This window comes from Gymnoscopelus braueri (assembly GCF_963280865.1).
Source record: "Gymnoscopelus braueri genome assembly, chromosome: 20".
In the NCBI taxonomy this organism is placed as follows: domain Eukaryota; kingdom Metazoa; phylum Chordata; class Actinopteri; order Myctophiformes; family Myctophidae; genus Gymnoscopelus; species Gymnoscopelus braueri.
The window spans coordinates 9,024,867-9,041,056 of record NC_137622.1 but is presented as its reverse complement, the minus strand read 5'-3'; the positions used below and the strand labels follow the sequence as shown (position 1 = coordinate 9,041,056).

Sequence of the window (16,190 nt, the reverse complement as noted above, 5' to 3'; positions counted from 1 at the left end):
GTCTGCAGCACAGCAGGAGCGATCGTCTTCATATGCTATACCCACACAACATAATCTGTCTGTCTGTCCATCTGCAGTAACTACTGTATGGGAATGTCTGTCTGTCCATTTATCTATCTGCGTACCTAGGTATCTATTCTATTTCAGAAATCTCTGAGTCTCCGGGTGTGTGTGTGTGTGTGTGTGTGTGTGTGTGTGTGTGTGTGTGTGTGTGTGTGTGTGTGTGTGCGTGACGCATTGTGAGCTTGTAGATCGGCTATTTTCAAATAGCCTAGGTATAAAATAGGACTAAAGTGGTTAATGCATGTTTTGTAATGTAATAATTTATATCTGCAAAGTAACTAGTAACTAAAGCTTCCAAATTAATATAGTGGAGTAAAAGTACAATATTTGGATCCAAGATGTAGTGGAGTAGAAGTGAAAGTATTGGAAAGTGGAAATACTCAAGTAAAGTACAAATACCTCAAAATTGTACTTACTGTAAGTACAGTACTTAAGTAAATGTACTTAGTTACTTTCCACCACTGGGTGTGTGTGTGTATGTGTGTGTGTGCATGCGTGGCTCTTGCCCAAATCTCTACACTGATGCCATCAGTATGACAACAGTCTTGTCCAGATATGGAAATGACTGACAACATAGTGCTGACATAATAGACAGTAGGGCAGCAGCAGAGCCGTGTATATTATATAGAGAGTTCCGCCAAATGATGGGGCAGAAAACGGCACCAGTCACGTGGTTCATGTAAAGTGGAAATAGTTACTAACACTTAGACTCCAGTGCATTCCGTAAACTTCCGGTTTAGGGCTTTGTCACTATTCGCCAATAGATGGCTATTATGTAGAAGACCTGGCCCGATGAAGTGAACGGAGGCGACGCAACCTCTCCTTGAATGGCTCTGGGCACGCACGACACGTAGAACATGTATTGTCATTGCCATGTCAACATGCGCAATATACACGTTGCAAAAGGTGTTTACATAATCGCAAAAGAGATGCATTTCGATTAAATACAATTTACAATCGTGCAGTCCTAATAGACAGACAGGCCTCAAAGTACACTCAGTGGTGGAAAAAGTGCTCAAATGTTTTACTTAAGTAAAAGTATCAATACTGCAATGTAGAAGTACTCTGTTACAAGTAAAAGTCTGGATTTGAAAATTTACTTGAGTAAAAGTACAAGAGTATTGGTATCAAAATGTACTTAAAGTATCAAAAGTAAAAGTACTAAAATGTTTGAAACTAGCAGATCTACAAGCTCACAACGCGTCGTAGATCTGCTATTTTCAAATAGCCTAGGTGTAAAATAGGGCTAAAGTAGTAAATGTGTGTTTTATAATGTCATAATTTATATCTGCAAAGTAACTAGTAACTAAAGTTTTCAAATAATTGTAGTGGAGTAAAAGTACAATATTTGCCTCTGAGATGTCGTGGAATAGAAGTAAAAGTACTGATAATTGGAACTACTCCAGTAAAGTAAAGGTACCTCAACATTGTAGGCCTACTTAAGTACAGTACTTGAGTAAATGTACTTAGTTACTTTACACCACTGAGTACACTGATAACAGGTACTGCACTACACACACACACACACACACACACACACACACACACACACACACACACACACACACACACACACACACACACACACACACACACACACACACACACACACACACACACACACACACTTTTTTATTTTCAGCCCCTGGTCCATCACATTAACATTTAACCAGTCTATCCCCGAGTCAAAGTCTATCAGTCAACCCCCAGCCTTGTCCTCCACAGCGGAAACAAATGCATCACTTAAAGCACTGGCTCTCAAAGTGAGGTCCGGGGACCCGCAGGGGCCATTAAAGGCGTTCCAGGGGGGTCCCCAGCAAAAATGAGGAACAGATGAAGCCCTATGTAAACATTTTTTGGGCTATTCAAAAATAGCCGATCTACAAAGGTCACGACGCGCGGCAATGCGACACGTTGTGAGCTTGTAGATCTGCTATTGCTGGCGGAGAGATTTGGTGTGGAAAGGAGACAAGAGCAGAGAAAGTAGCCCATTGGTTCTCAAAGTGCTGTCCGGGGGTCCTTGAGGGAGTTCCAGGGGGTCCCCAGCTAAATGATGCATAGTTCCGAACCAAATGGACCCTTATGGGTCTGTAACTCTGAGTGTACAAATGGAACCAAATGGACCCTAACTGGTCCATTTGGTTCCATTTGTACACTCTCAGAGTTAAATTAACATTGATTTTACGTTATAAATTGGAGTCACAGAGATAGAATGCCATTAAGTGCGGGTCCGTAGCCTAATGCATGTCAAACTGGGGTTCCTTGAAATTAAAATGGTTGAGAATCACTGCTAGAGCCTCTTAAAGGTATCATGACATTCATTTTCACTTTTTTAATTTTCAATGTTTTATTTGGGGTTTTATGACCTCAATTACACCCAAAAAACCTGAACTTAGAACATTCAGTGGATTTTCTGTGGTCTGGGGTTTTCTGAATAATTAGGCTGAAAAGTAATCTGAGCTTGGCCCTTCGACAGTGAGGTCACAGTCGATTAATCCCGCCCACTCTCCTCCTCGCCCCTCCCCTCCCCTATCCTTTCCTTTGGGGGGGGCGGAGCAGAGGCGATGATTGACAGGCAAAATCCCTCACCAGCGACACCCGCAGGCAAAGATTTATTTTTTCATTGCAGTTGAAAAGGCTTTAGAAATGTGAGACAAAAACACCTGCCATTGATCACTGGAATGGAATTTTCACTTAAAACTTTTTGTACACTTTTGAAGGACCAGGACAAAGACTTTGAATGTGGTGTAAAAGTGAATGTCATTAAACCTTTAATCTTCTCTTATGAGGGTCCCTGGCATATCTTTTCAAATGGGGGTCCGCGGGCTAATAAGTGTCAATTCGGGGCTCCTTGACATGATAAAGTTAGAGAACCACTGAAGCAGCCAAACTCAGGTCCGTTTCACTACGCACAGAGAGAGGGTTTCATACGTGGGTTCTAAACTCGTCACTCACTTGAGCTCCAGGATGGTGCGCGTGTAGCCGTCCGGGTGGACCCGGCGGATGAAGTTGAAGTCCCCGACGTACAGCGAGCCGTCGGGGCCGCTGGCCAGCGCCACGGGGGCGAACAGCATCATGTCCCGGGCGGCGCCGGTGCAGCCCGGGCCGCAGGGGACGCTGCGGTAGAAGCCGTTCCCCATCACGGTGCTGATGATGGGGGGCTGCTGGGACAGGAAGACGTTCTCGCCGTTTCCCTTGTGCAGGATGCCTGGGGGGGGGGAGAGAGAGGAGGGAGAACGTAACCGTACTGTATGTCACAGTGTTATGAGATCTGCATACAAACACACATATGAGATGGGGAGAGGAGAGGAGAGGAGAGGAGAGGAGAGGAGAGGAGAGGAGAGGAGAGGAGAGGAGAGGAGAGGAGAGGAGAGGAGAGGAGAGGAGACGGCTGCTTCAGCCTTCAGCGCTTGTTGACAGACAGCTGTGAGATTGGGTTTCTTGGTGTTTTTATTAGCTGGGGTTTGTGTGTGCGTGTGCGTGTGCGTGTGCGTGTGCGTGTGCATGTGTGTCAGTGGTGGAAAGTAACTAAGTACATGTACTGCACTTACGTACAATTTTGAGGTATTTTTACTTCATTATACATTATTATACTTTTACTCCATTACAATTATTTCAACACTTTAGTTACTAGAACACTTGTGAAATGGGACATTCTGCATTATGAGTACTTTCCACATTTTGGTACTTTAAGTACATTTTGATACCAATACTTTGGTACTTTTACTCAAGCAAATTTTTTTCCCCGGACTTTTACTTGAAAACAGAGTATTTCTACATCGCAGTATTGACCCTATTACTTAAGTAAAACATTTGAGTACTTCTTCCACCACTGGTGTGTATGTGTATGTGTACTGTATGTGTGTGTGTGTATGTCCAGCCTGATCTCCAGAGAATACCGTAACATTGCACGGAACAGTGCACTTCATTCCGTGGATAGTCGCCTCGGAACTCCCAAATTGCGTGCATATGTACGGCGAGTCCCACGGTGGGCGTAACCAGTCCCAACACGGAAAAACCCGGAAGCAGAGCAGTCCGCACAATAAAATTTACGATTCTGTGCCTATCGGTACATAACTCAAACGGCGCTGAGTAGGCACAGGCGAATGTCCCACCGTTCAGGACGGCAACTCGGTCGCCTTAGCTCCCTCGGTGGTCCTTCACGGGGGGACAATTCGCCTGTGACTGCGCGCCTCCGAAATGGTTTTGTCACAAGGCAGCGCCGTACCATATGCACGCAATTCGGGAGTTCCGAGGCGGCTATCCACGGAATGAAGTGCACTCGTTCCGTGCAATGTTACGGTAATCTCTGGAGATCGGGTTGGTATGTCAGTATGTGTATGTGTATGTGTATGTGTATGTGTACGTGTGTGTGTGTGTGTATGTGTATGTGTATGTGTATGTGTATGTGTATGTGTATGTGTATGTGTGTGTGTGTGTGTGTATTCGTGCGCATTCGCGCATGCATGCGTTTTGTAGGAGTTTACTCTTGTCTTGGTAGAGTGGAATTTTGTATTTGACAAGAATTGTATTTTTGTGGTATATTTGGACAGCACTTACGACAAGTGCCATTTTATTTAGTGTTTGTGTGTTGCTTTACACACTGGATTTACTGATCACTGCGGAGTATGTTTTGTATTCCGGGTTTGTATTCTGTGTGATTATTTTCTATTTTGGACAACCCTAACCCTAACCCTTGAACAATCGTGAAAAATGTGTGCAAATCTTTGAATATATATATATTTTTAATATTTATAACTCAAATCTTTGCTTTTAGGGATTCGACAGTTTTTTTTAACTGGACCCCCAGAAGCAAAGATTTGAGTTAAAAATTTAAATATATATAAATTCAAAGATTTGCACACATTTTCACGATTTTTTTTTTTTGCAGATCTAACAAGCTCATCTACAAGCTCATAGTGCGGCACTCGGTGCCGCGCTATGAGCTTGTAGATCTGCTATTTTTGAATAGCCAAAGAACCAAGTGACCATGTGATAATGATGGGTCCTGGCGGTGGGTGTGTGTGTGTGCTCACCGCTGGGGATGTTCAGAGCGTGGTGTTGGTCCAGGGACCAGCCTCCCAGGTTGGTGGGGACCAGCTCAAAGCCCTGCATCAGAGCCGTCCTCCTCTCCCATTGGACCACGCCGGGACACGCCTCGTATTCGTAACCCACCGACACTGAAACACACACAACACAGATTTGTATTATTATAATTTATTTATTTATTTTTTGAGTGGTGCCAGCCACTCCTACACTTGACCGTGTGTGTGGGTCTGTCCGTCCGTCCGTCCGTCCGTCCGTCCGTCCATCCGTTTGAGCACGGCCTCAACAGCTGCAGCTGATTGCAACACAAGGATGCAACCAGTTACACTAATTCAAAGGCACCACTCTCTTCACACTGGGTGTGATTTTTTCTTCTTTTTTTGGGGGGCCTTTTCTGCCTTTATTGATAGTTTACATTAGACTGACAGGAAATGGGGAGAGAGAGAGACGGGGAGTGACACGCAGCAAAGGTCATCGGGATCGGGATTCGAACCCAGTGTGCCTGGACCGCTACGCCAGCCAGCCGTCCGGGCCAGGTTTGTGTTACTACACTTGTGAGGACATCGAAATTTGAGGACGCCATTGAAAATAACGAAAATAGATCCACAAGCTCGGAGCTTGTACAAGCAATTTTTCTTTAAAATAGAGAAAACTCTAATCCCGATCCCTAAACCTAGCCATGTCTAATCGGAACCCTAACCTGGATCTTTTCCTTATTGTAAACCTCTCTTTAAGAATATTTTTGTTAACCATAGAACAACATTTTTTTCTTGTTAGGACCATGAAAATGTTCCTCACAACATCGATTTCTCAAATTCTATTATACTTGTGGGGACATTTGATCCTCACAAGTATAGACACACACGCGCGCGCACGCACGCACGCACGCACGCACGCACGCACGCACACACACACACACACACACACACACACACACACACACACACACACACACACACACACACACACACACACACACACACACACACACACACACACACACACACACACACACACACACACAACTGTGAATAACAAGTATGGACATTCTTTATGAAAGCAACAACTTCTCACTTATGTAATAATTATAATTTATACAATAACAGTGTGTAGTAACTCAATTTCATCATATTTGATATGGTTGCATAGAACACATAACAGCATTACACCATGTACAATCAATTACATTTTAATTCATTTTTAATTAATTATACAGTGCACACACGGCACCTAACTCACATCAATTATATTATTTTAATTCCTCCCATACACCAGCACCTGAGACTTTAAAAATAATAATTGCACACAGTTATATACGGTAAGGTGTGTGTGTGTGTGTGTGTGTGTGTGTGTGTGTGTGTGTGTGTGTGTGTGTGTGTGTATATATATATATATATATATATATATGCTCCCAGTTGCTGTCCGCACAGAGTACAAAAAACTGATGTTGGCCTACAAAGCAACCAAAGGTATGTACTGTATGGCACCCCCATATCTTCAAAGCCTGATCCAACCCAAGAGGCTAGCATCCAGCTTGTAAATTGAGGGTATATAGGAAGTGTGACAGTTCTTATGAATGGCCTGTAGTCTCACTGTTTCACCGCTGTTTCACCGCTGTTTCACCGCTGTTTCACCCCTGCTGGTTGCAGAAGCAATAGAAGTAGAACAGTAAAAAAGTTTTTTTTAAAGAAAATAAATTGCTCTTGTGTGCTAGTCTATGAGATGTAACAAATAAAATCTAGAATTGTGTACACACAGCATATCACACAAGACCACACTGCACACACAACCCACACACACATTTACACAGCCGCATTCCCTGTGTGCCGCGGCGCTATCCTATAGTGAATGAAGAGGCAGATGAAAGGCAGCGTAATGAGACCTCATCAGTGTGTTTACACCCAGGAGGCCTGAGAGAGGAGAGCAGGGGCCTAATCAGAAGGAGACCTAGAATTAGCCGAGCCTCTCGGCTGTAATGATACCGCCGCACCATGCCGCGCCGCGCCACTGCAGCTAACAACTGTCAACAGTGTGCTCGGCTCAGCAGGCCTACGTACGCCGGGGCGGCAATTTATAACCACTCCACTTTAGCCTCTAGTTTGAGGGCAGTAAACAGTAGACAGATAACTGCCGATCGCGGTGAGTTCCACGCATGCTGCTGCTAACCAAATGTCAGTTCAGCACCGAGATTCCCAAATAGCGTTGGCATAACAACGGCCTGCACCTAACGAACACACAATCTCTCTTCTCCTTTATTTTGGAGAACCATGTAGACTGAACAGGTCAGTGGGTTCCAAACCTTTCCATGAGGAGGACCCCCACGCGTTTTTGTTTTTATTTAACTCATTCAGTGCCACATGACGTCTAAGACGTCATGGCCTTGAGCGCCCTGAGCGCCACATGACGTCTAAGACGTCATGGAAAAAAAAATGGTGAAAATCCCATTGAGATCAAAATCTCTTCTAAGAGGGAGCATATCCATAGCATCTGGCTGCGGCTCCCCTTATTGCCAAATGGCTTTAAAAGAAATCCACCTATGGAAAAAGGGCAGCAATGACATGCCAAAATATATGATACATATTTTTCTTTTTGGTGCCCCTGGCCCCACTTTGAAGACCACTGAAATAGGACACTCAGACCAAAACTATAATGAAATGAAAAGCGAAAAAAGCCAGTTGTTGTGGGCTGTCCCTTTTCATCAGCCCCGCCTCCCAGCATTTTAGTCAATTAGCACCAGCTGTGCCGATTCCGTTGCTGCGCGTCAAACTTGCAAACCGTCATTTGTGCTGCTGATAACGTTTAACACCCTCAAAATAGAGGCCCTTGACACAAGCTTGTGTGTGTGTGTGCCTCACATTGGCTGAAGAATTCATACGCACACAAGAAAGAGCACACACACACACACACACACACACACACACACACACACACACACACACACACACACACACACACACACACACACACACACACACACACACACACACACACACACACACACACACACACACACACACACACAGTATGTGTATGCAAACATAATGGCCCTCATGTGCAATGATAGACTGCCGCACCACATTCAAAGCACTGTAACTGTCACAGTCCAAATCACAAATGAAGCCAAAGCATGAAACCGTCAGAAGGGCGGCTCACACAGGGGCCATGGGTTATTTGGTGCGTTTAGCAGTAGCCATCACACGCTATCGTAGTTAGCTTAAACCACTGGTTCTCAAAGTGGGGTCCTCCAGGGGTCCTTTAACTCATTCCCTGCCTAGAAATAATTCAGGCAGTGAATGAGTTAAGGGTCTGTAACTCAGAAAGTGTGCAAATGGAACCAAATGGACCCCGGTCCATTTGGTTCTATTTGTACACTCTCAGAGTTAAATGAACACCGAGGATTGTACAGTGTAAGTAGGGGTCCAAGAGATTAAATAAATGGTATCAAATACATAAAATACATATTAAACTGAGAGTCCTTGAAATTAAAAAAGGCTGAGAATCACTGGCTGAAACGATACAGCACAGCTCATAGACGCTGTGAGATGATGATAATGTCATTGAGATAGCATGTTATTTAGACTTATAGGTTTCAATGTAACGATTATTATTTTGATAGTAATTGTTTAAACCAGTGGTTTTGAACCTTTTTCATGCCAAGGACCCCTAAATTGATATACATTTGGCCGCGGACCCCCATTCAAAAATGTTTTGTGCCAGGGACCCCCAGAAGCAAAGATTTGAGTTAAAAATGTATGCAATGTATTGTAAATAAATTGTATTGTATTGTAAAAATGAGCTTGTATATCTGCTATTTTTGAATAGCCAAGACTAAGTGGTTCTGACGCTATGTTAACTCATTTTGCTGGGGACCCCCTGGTACTCCCCCAAGGACCACTGGTGGTCCCCGGACCACTGGTGGAAAACCACTGGTTTAAACTGATGCTGTGACCCTAGTTTACTGAGGCACTACACTGTCTCTCTGCATTTGATGTACAGTATGTGTTTACCTTGCTTATTGTAGTCGCTCTGGATGAGAGCGTCTGCTAAATACTTAAATTGTAAAATTGTATGATGTTGAATGATGAAAGAGACACAGGAGTGATGCACTTGTATGAACAAGCCACCACTGTCAATCGGTTTTGAGGCTGAACGCCGGGCTCAGGTGTGTAGATGTCCCCTCATGTCTTTGAACTTATTAAACATTCTCACAGAACCAGGGAGCAGAGGTCTGGGGGAAGAGGAACGGCAGAGAGGAGCGTGTACAAGCAGGGAAATCCCAGATTAAGCTCTTCCTAAATCTCCGCCTCGCCGTGCGGAATCGATAATATGATTAGAGAGGAGAAGAGAACACTCACAGAGGGATGGTAGGAGGAAAGGAGGAAAAGTTACGACGCCGGGAGGAGAAAAGTTTCAACAGCAAAGTCTAATGTGTTTATTGAAATGATTGATATTTTGTTGTATGTGTTAGATTAGTTTTTATGCCGTGCACACGCGTCATTCGGGGTCTGAACACGTTACTACACTTTGAAGTTTGAGATTGCTGGGGCAATCTCCCCCAACATAATTGGGGGAGGAAAAAAATATTATCAGAGAATCGCATAGCCTATTTGAAAAAAAGTAATTAACTTCTTTTTGCTTTCTATATTATGTGCTCGATGGTGTGTACATTCCTGTTTTAATATCACATTGATTTACTGATGTTGATTGATGCTGATTGATTGTTTGATGTGGCTGTTAAATGGTCTGTGCTTGCTTTGTCTGACTCTGTCTGTCTCTCTGACTCTGTCTGTCTGTCTGTCTGTCTGTCTGTCTGTCTGTCTGTCTGTAGCTGAAGCTGCAACACATCCCAGAGAGCCCCTGATTTGTGTTTTGCATAATTGTGGATCCATACAGCACTCCTGTCCTATACTGCTTATAATGGAATATCGTCAGTTGTAGATCAGCTAGTTTTGCTTTAGAGATTTAAAAGGGGAGATACAAGGTTTCTGCCCGACAGTGCGGATATGTTTATTGAAATGTTTGGTAATTGTTTTGAGCGTTAGATTAGTTTTACACTGCAACGTTCATTCGGGTCTGAATGATTTGCTTCACTTTGAAGTTCAGATTACTGAACATAATTGGGGCAGAAACAAAATATCAGAGAATCACATATTTGAGAAAGTAATTAACTTCTCGTATCACGCCAGGAAACTGAGTTAACGAACTCTCGGCGGGCACGCGTTTCTGCTGAAACTTCAGCTGACATTGTGCCCCACTTGAGCAACTTCCTCCCACGACCCTGAAACCATCCGATTGAAAATGCATTGAAACAAGACAGAAATATACCTTGGCGCCAAAAGGGAAATCACAGACTCACTCTCTCTCTCTCACTCAATTCCACAAAAACTGAGTTTTTTTTGACACCAGGCTTTTCCAGGACGCTACGGACAAAGAACTCTCAGAGGGAACATGTCAGTGTTTTGAAAACTGCTGCACAGGAGAATATTGCTACGGCTATATTACAAAAGAAGGGGCACGAGCACACGAGCACACACACACACACACACAAGGCACGCACAGACAGACAAACAAACACATATGCACTCGACAGTACATAACGCACACTCAATATCTCACAGGTGAAAGCTTTCATTCCTTCTGCAGGAGCCTCAGGCAATGAGCTCGCGCCCAGCAAACAGAGCGTGAGCTTTCTTTCTCTCCCTCTCTCTGCTCTGTGTGTTGCGTCGTGCTTGTGTGTGTGTGTGTGTGTGTGTGTGTGTGTGTGTGTGTGTGCGTGCGTGCGTGCGTGCCAACAAGGAGCTCCACACAGAGGGGCAGATCAGAGGAGGACATGGGTGGGAGAGGAGAGAACAAGGGAGGTCAGAGGAAAGACAGCGGAGAGGTAACAGGGGAGATCAGAGGGAGCGGAGGAGGAGACGACAAGCAACAGAGGAGAAGAAAAGCAGCAGAGAGGATGGGTGGTGGTGGGGGGTGGGTGGTGGGGGGGGATCTGAGCGAGGCACAGAGGAGAGGATGGAGGTGAGGAGGACGGAGCCGGGGAAGGGCACGTATTAAAAAAAGAAAGAAGGGATCAGGCCGGGAACGGGGGGAGAGAGAGGAGAGGGAGGTATGGACGTGCACGGAGGACACCCGGGTTATGACATGCATGGGCCCTGCAGCGTGCAGAAAGCATCTGTGTTATCCCAGACCCGGGTCAGAAGGCTGACCACATAACCACAGAGTCCCCCGGGCGTCCTGCTTTGGACCATGCCAGCCCTCTCTGCCATAACCTCCACTCAGTCTCCCCCCCGTCCCCCGTCTGAATTCAAGCAATAAACAAGGAGGATGTTCTACAAGCTTATTTGCCATTATTATTATGTAATTGACTGGCATGCGTACAAAACACTATATAACCATCCATGCCAACACAAACACAGTACTGTGTGTGTGTGTGGGGGGGGGGGGGGGGGGGGAGAGAGAGAGAGAGAGAGAGAGAGAGAGAGAGAGAGATTGTTGCCGGTGCTTCCCCTGGACCAAACAATGAATGCTACTGTACAATACCCTTCACTCTGTAGCTCCACAACATTGTGTGTCACAAGGACTCCGAATAGGTGTGATTCCTCACGGCGCATCTCGTTGTGTTTCTTCTGTTCTTACACATACAGGGGACATGCAATGTACAGTATGTATGTCATGTATGTCATGTATGTAACCTTTATTTAACCAGGAAAAATCACACTGATGTATGAATGGAATGGAACATCCATTAAAAGGATAGTTCACCCCAAAAAATACTTTTTTCCTATGGATTAGTCACCCCATGGAGACTTGAATTCATGGATATTTTTTGTCGCATTCCTAAGCAAATAATTTGATGACCAGCGGACCGGTAGGCAGCGGTTCCGGTAGGAGATACAGAGGAGACTGTTTGTGTCTCCTACCAGAAACGCTGCCAGTCATCAAATTTATTGGCTTAGGAATGCGACAGAAAAGGATGTAAAAAAATGTTTTTTGTTGTGCTTTTATAAAAGATCGCGCTGGTCTCCGTCACCAGAGTGATCAGGTTCACTGTCCACTCACCCGGATCCGGAAATAACGTCATCCGAAGATTTCCGCCTCTGATTTCCGCCTCTCATAGCGTGGCACAGAGTGCCACGCTATGAGCTTGCAGATCTGCTATTTTTGAAAATTGGCATAAATTGGCATTCCAGGTAAATTGGAAAAGAAGCGCTTGTTTTCCCAGTGCAGTGAGTGGCAGTTGGGGCAAACGCAGTCCCCACAACATCATTTACGATTCTGTGCCTATCGGTACATAACTCGGACGGCGCTTTAGTCGACTAGCAGACCATCGGCCGGTCGTCGCGGGCACTCGCGCCTGGAGGCGCTCGGGCGCGACTCCTCGGCCTCAAGGTCTGCTGAGTCGGCGCGCCTCCGTCATGGTCCAAAACTATACTTTATCGGCGAAAAAAAGTAGTCTGCGGTTGTTTGAAACAGTAATGTCCCAAGCGGGAGTCAAACCCAGACTCCCAGTGGTAGTGGATGGGGAGTCCAATGATAATCGAAGTGCGCCACTGAGGCTAGTGCTTGCATTTCCTGGTTGCTATTTTGTTGTTGCCGTCCTCAAAGCCTCGCCTCGCAGCCCCGCGCCTAAAAACAAGCGCTCCACTTCCAATTTACCTGGAATGCCAATTTACCTGTAACATATATATATATATGTTTTTGGATTGATCATTTTTAACTCCGATATTTGCTTCTGGGGGTCCCTGGAACTAAATATTCTCAATACATATCATTTTGGGGGTCCTTGACATGAAAAAGTTTGAGCACCACTGATATAGCAACATATACCGTTAGGACTTAGAAAACATTTTTAGATATGCATTTGGCCACGGACCCCCATGTCAAAATATTTTGTTCCAGGGACCCCCATGAAGCAAAGATTTGAGTTACAAATGTTCGCTTTAGAAATATGTATATTGAAAGATTTGAACACATTTTCAAAAATTTTCAAAAATAGCATATCTACAAGCTTGTATATCTACTATTTTTGAATAGCCAAAGAAATCTCAAAATGACAGATGCGTTCCTGGATTGAATGGGTTAAAAGTGAGTCTTGGCCAAGACAGGGCCAAAGCAGTACAACAGCAGTGTTGCCAGATTCTGTGAGAGAAACAAGCAACCAGGTCTAGGACAACCAGCCCAAAAGAAGCGACTATGGGCCACATGAGCACTTTAATATATGCATCAGCTATTTGAAAATAGCAGATCTACAAGCTCACAACGCGTCAATATGCTATTTTCAAATAAAATCTTGCGGGGAAATTATAATAAGCAGATCTGGCAACCCTGTACAACAGTAGGAATGACAGAAGTCATGCTCTGTTGTTCAGCTACTACTCTGGGACTTTGTAAAGTCAGTTTTGAGGTCACAGGATTTAACTCACACGCAGCCATGTATTTCATTCATGACTCACATTCACACCATCCAACAAATGCAGGGATATCGACGACGGGGGCGATGCTTCTTTCAGCATAAATGCCTTTACTTTGAATTGCGCTTGTGATACTTTGAACCTTTTATTTTACCGTCCGCTGCCTTTCACTGACATTTCAAATAGTACTTTCTCTCAACTTCACTACTTTACATTTAGTTCAAAGATTTAAACATGCTGGACTGTTTTTCAGACTTTTTCTGCTTTTGAGATGCAGAATTCCTGCTGAGCGGCTGCCATTCAGTTCACAATTGCTGACTTTCCATAAAATGTGTACTTTTTTATTCAGGAGGAGAGGATCAGGAGAGGAGAGGATTAAGCCTGGAAACCAGACGAATCTGCCAGCGCAAAAAAAAATATATATCCCCTCGGCAGCTTTGGTCTGGCCCGCTCGGTCGTGATTGGATTTTCCTGCCCCCGAAGTTGTGGGGCACCAATCAGGGCCCAGTATGCAAATGTGGGGCGTGTTTATCACCAGAAGCATTTCTTAAAGTGCCCCTTGGAAATGCAGGTTCCACACAGAGAATATCTACGCAGTGATATTAGTCTGGCCATGCCAGGCTTGGAGAGGATTGGAGAGGAGCAATACTTTGACACCTTGACCTGTACATATTCCTATAAATAGAATGTCATTACATTTGCTTTGTGACACTGTATTTCTTGTATTTGTATAGCTCTTTGCACAAACCTCCTTTGAGAATAATAAAATGGCTTGTGGTTCACATCTATCATTATTATTCACGTATTATTGCTCTTATATTACGGTACCTGTGGCGTGCGTGAGGCCCCAGACCTCCTGCCCGTAGACGTCCGTCTTGTTCCAGACCATCCTGTGCACCAGGCCCGGCCCGGCGGGGTACCAGCGCTGGTACAGCCTGCCCTGGACGGAGGCGCGCACGTGGACCTTGGCCAGGCCGCCCAGCGGGGACACGGGGGAGGAGGGCGACGGGGGCGTCAGGAGGACGCGCAGCAGAGACAGGTAACCCGCCGCCCGCGTGCTCAGGTAGCTCAGCTTCACAAAGGACCCCGGGATCGGGACCTCCTCCTGAACCGCCTACAGAGCGAGAGAGCGAGAGAGAGAGAGAGAGAGAGAGAGAGAGAGAGAGAGAGAGAGAGAGAGAAATAGAGAAAACGAGAGAGAGAATTATAGATGATAAAAATAAGTTGGAAGTTGATGCGCTATAATTTGCAGTGTGGTAATTATGATTGGCATTGTACAGGATTAATTATTTCATGTACAGTATACGAGGCAGAGGTGATGTGGGTGGTTTCTCAGCAAAATGGTAAATCAACTGCATTCATATAGTGCCTTTCTCCAAAGCGTTTACAATCACCCACACATTCACACACTGACAGCGGAGGAAACCATGCAAGGCACAACACGGGTCATTGGGAGCAGTTAAGGGTTCAGAATCTTGCTCAAGGACACTTCAACAGCCATGGGCGGAGCCAGGGATCGAACCAGGAAGGATCCTTCCGATTCCAAGACGGCCGCTCTACCCCTTGAGCCACTGCTGCCCCAACAGCACAAGCCTTCCCGCTCACTTAGATCATCTAAGACAGGAAGTCTGTTTGAAGTTAAAACATTCCCTGAAGCATCCTGAACAACACTTCAGCTGTCAGTCTAGACACTTCGTCCTCCTCTGGCTCCCAAGCAATAAACTCAGCCCCTCACTCTGTGTTTTCCTCCACAGCCTGAAAACTCCACCTCACCCCCTAAGCACTCCTCTCTCCAATGTATCACCTCTTGTCATCTACTATGATATGCTATAGTATGGACATATATGTTGGTTACTATTTTACATTTAGTTATTTTTTTTGTTATAAGTTATTTACGCTAGTTTTTGCTTTCCCACTAATGCTAAGACTTTATTTAGATACAGTACATATAGTTAGACGTGTGCTAGGTTTGATGTTTACTTTGATGTTTGATTTCTTTGCACTCTACTTGATTATGTTCCCCCGGGTGTTGTTTGTTGACTAAAGTTCAAGCCATTTACTCCGATTTCCCAATTGTATGTCGTTCTGAATAAGTGTCAGCTAAATGCCTAAATTGAAGATCGTAAATTGTCTATAATTTGCCAGCATGCTAATTATGGTTGGCAGGTACAGGATTAGATATCAGACAGAGTTGTTAGCCGTGGTTTCTTAGCACCAAAGTCACTCTGAAAACTGAATGACTTTCTGATTGGAGGAGAGGTGCAAATGGAGCCATAGCCATAGAAGCAGTTTAGACCAGGGGGGTTGCGGAGCCCGGCGGCCCTTTAGAACATAATTGTGATGGTCCACGGACAGTGCTTTCACGATAATAGGCTAACAAAAAGGCTGTGGTTTAACAATATTTACTTCTAAAATAGGCCTATTTTCTTTTATTCCCCTACTTCCCCATTCCCATTATTACTTATCTGATGAAGGAAATAGGATATTGTGCTGGTGGTTAGGCTAGGCTATTTATGATGGCATTCGTCGTGGGTTGTCGATCAGATCACAACAAAGGAGGCAAGGTGGAGTTTTCAAACAGTTACTGGGGGAATGTTCCCGGGGATGTCGGTACCTGGGGGAGGGTGGGGCGGCCGCCCACCCAGCACCCCTAGTTCCCGCGGCTATAAA

At 44.9% G+C, this 16,190-nt stretch overlaps 2 protein-coding genes across 2 annotated transcripts in view; one reads left to right on the top strand and one right to left on the bottom strand.

Annotated features, from left to right (window-relative positions):
* Positions 1-16,190, bottom strand: part of tenm1 (teneurin transmembrane protein 1) — a gene marked incomplete at its 5' end in the record, with an annotated part of 375,941 nt that overhangs the window by 143,672 nt on the left and 216,079 nt on the right. Inside the window, 3 exons of the mRNA XM_080416925.1 lie at positions 3,019-3,271; positions 5,100-5,243; positions 14,349-14,634. Coding sequence (XP_080273051.1) covers positions 3,019-3,271; positions 5,100-5,243; positions 14,349-14,634 — 683 coding nt within the window. The remainder of the gene's footprint in view (positions 1-3,018; positions 3,272-5,099; positions 5,244-14,348; positions 14,635-16,190) is intronic.
* Positions 1-16,190, top strand: part of apool (apolipoprotein O-like) — a 333,585-nt gene that overhangs the window by 211,163 nt on the left and 106,232 nt on the right. The window lies entirely within an intron of this gene.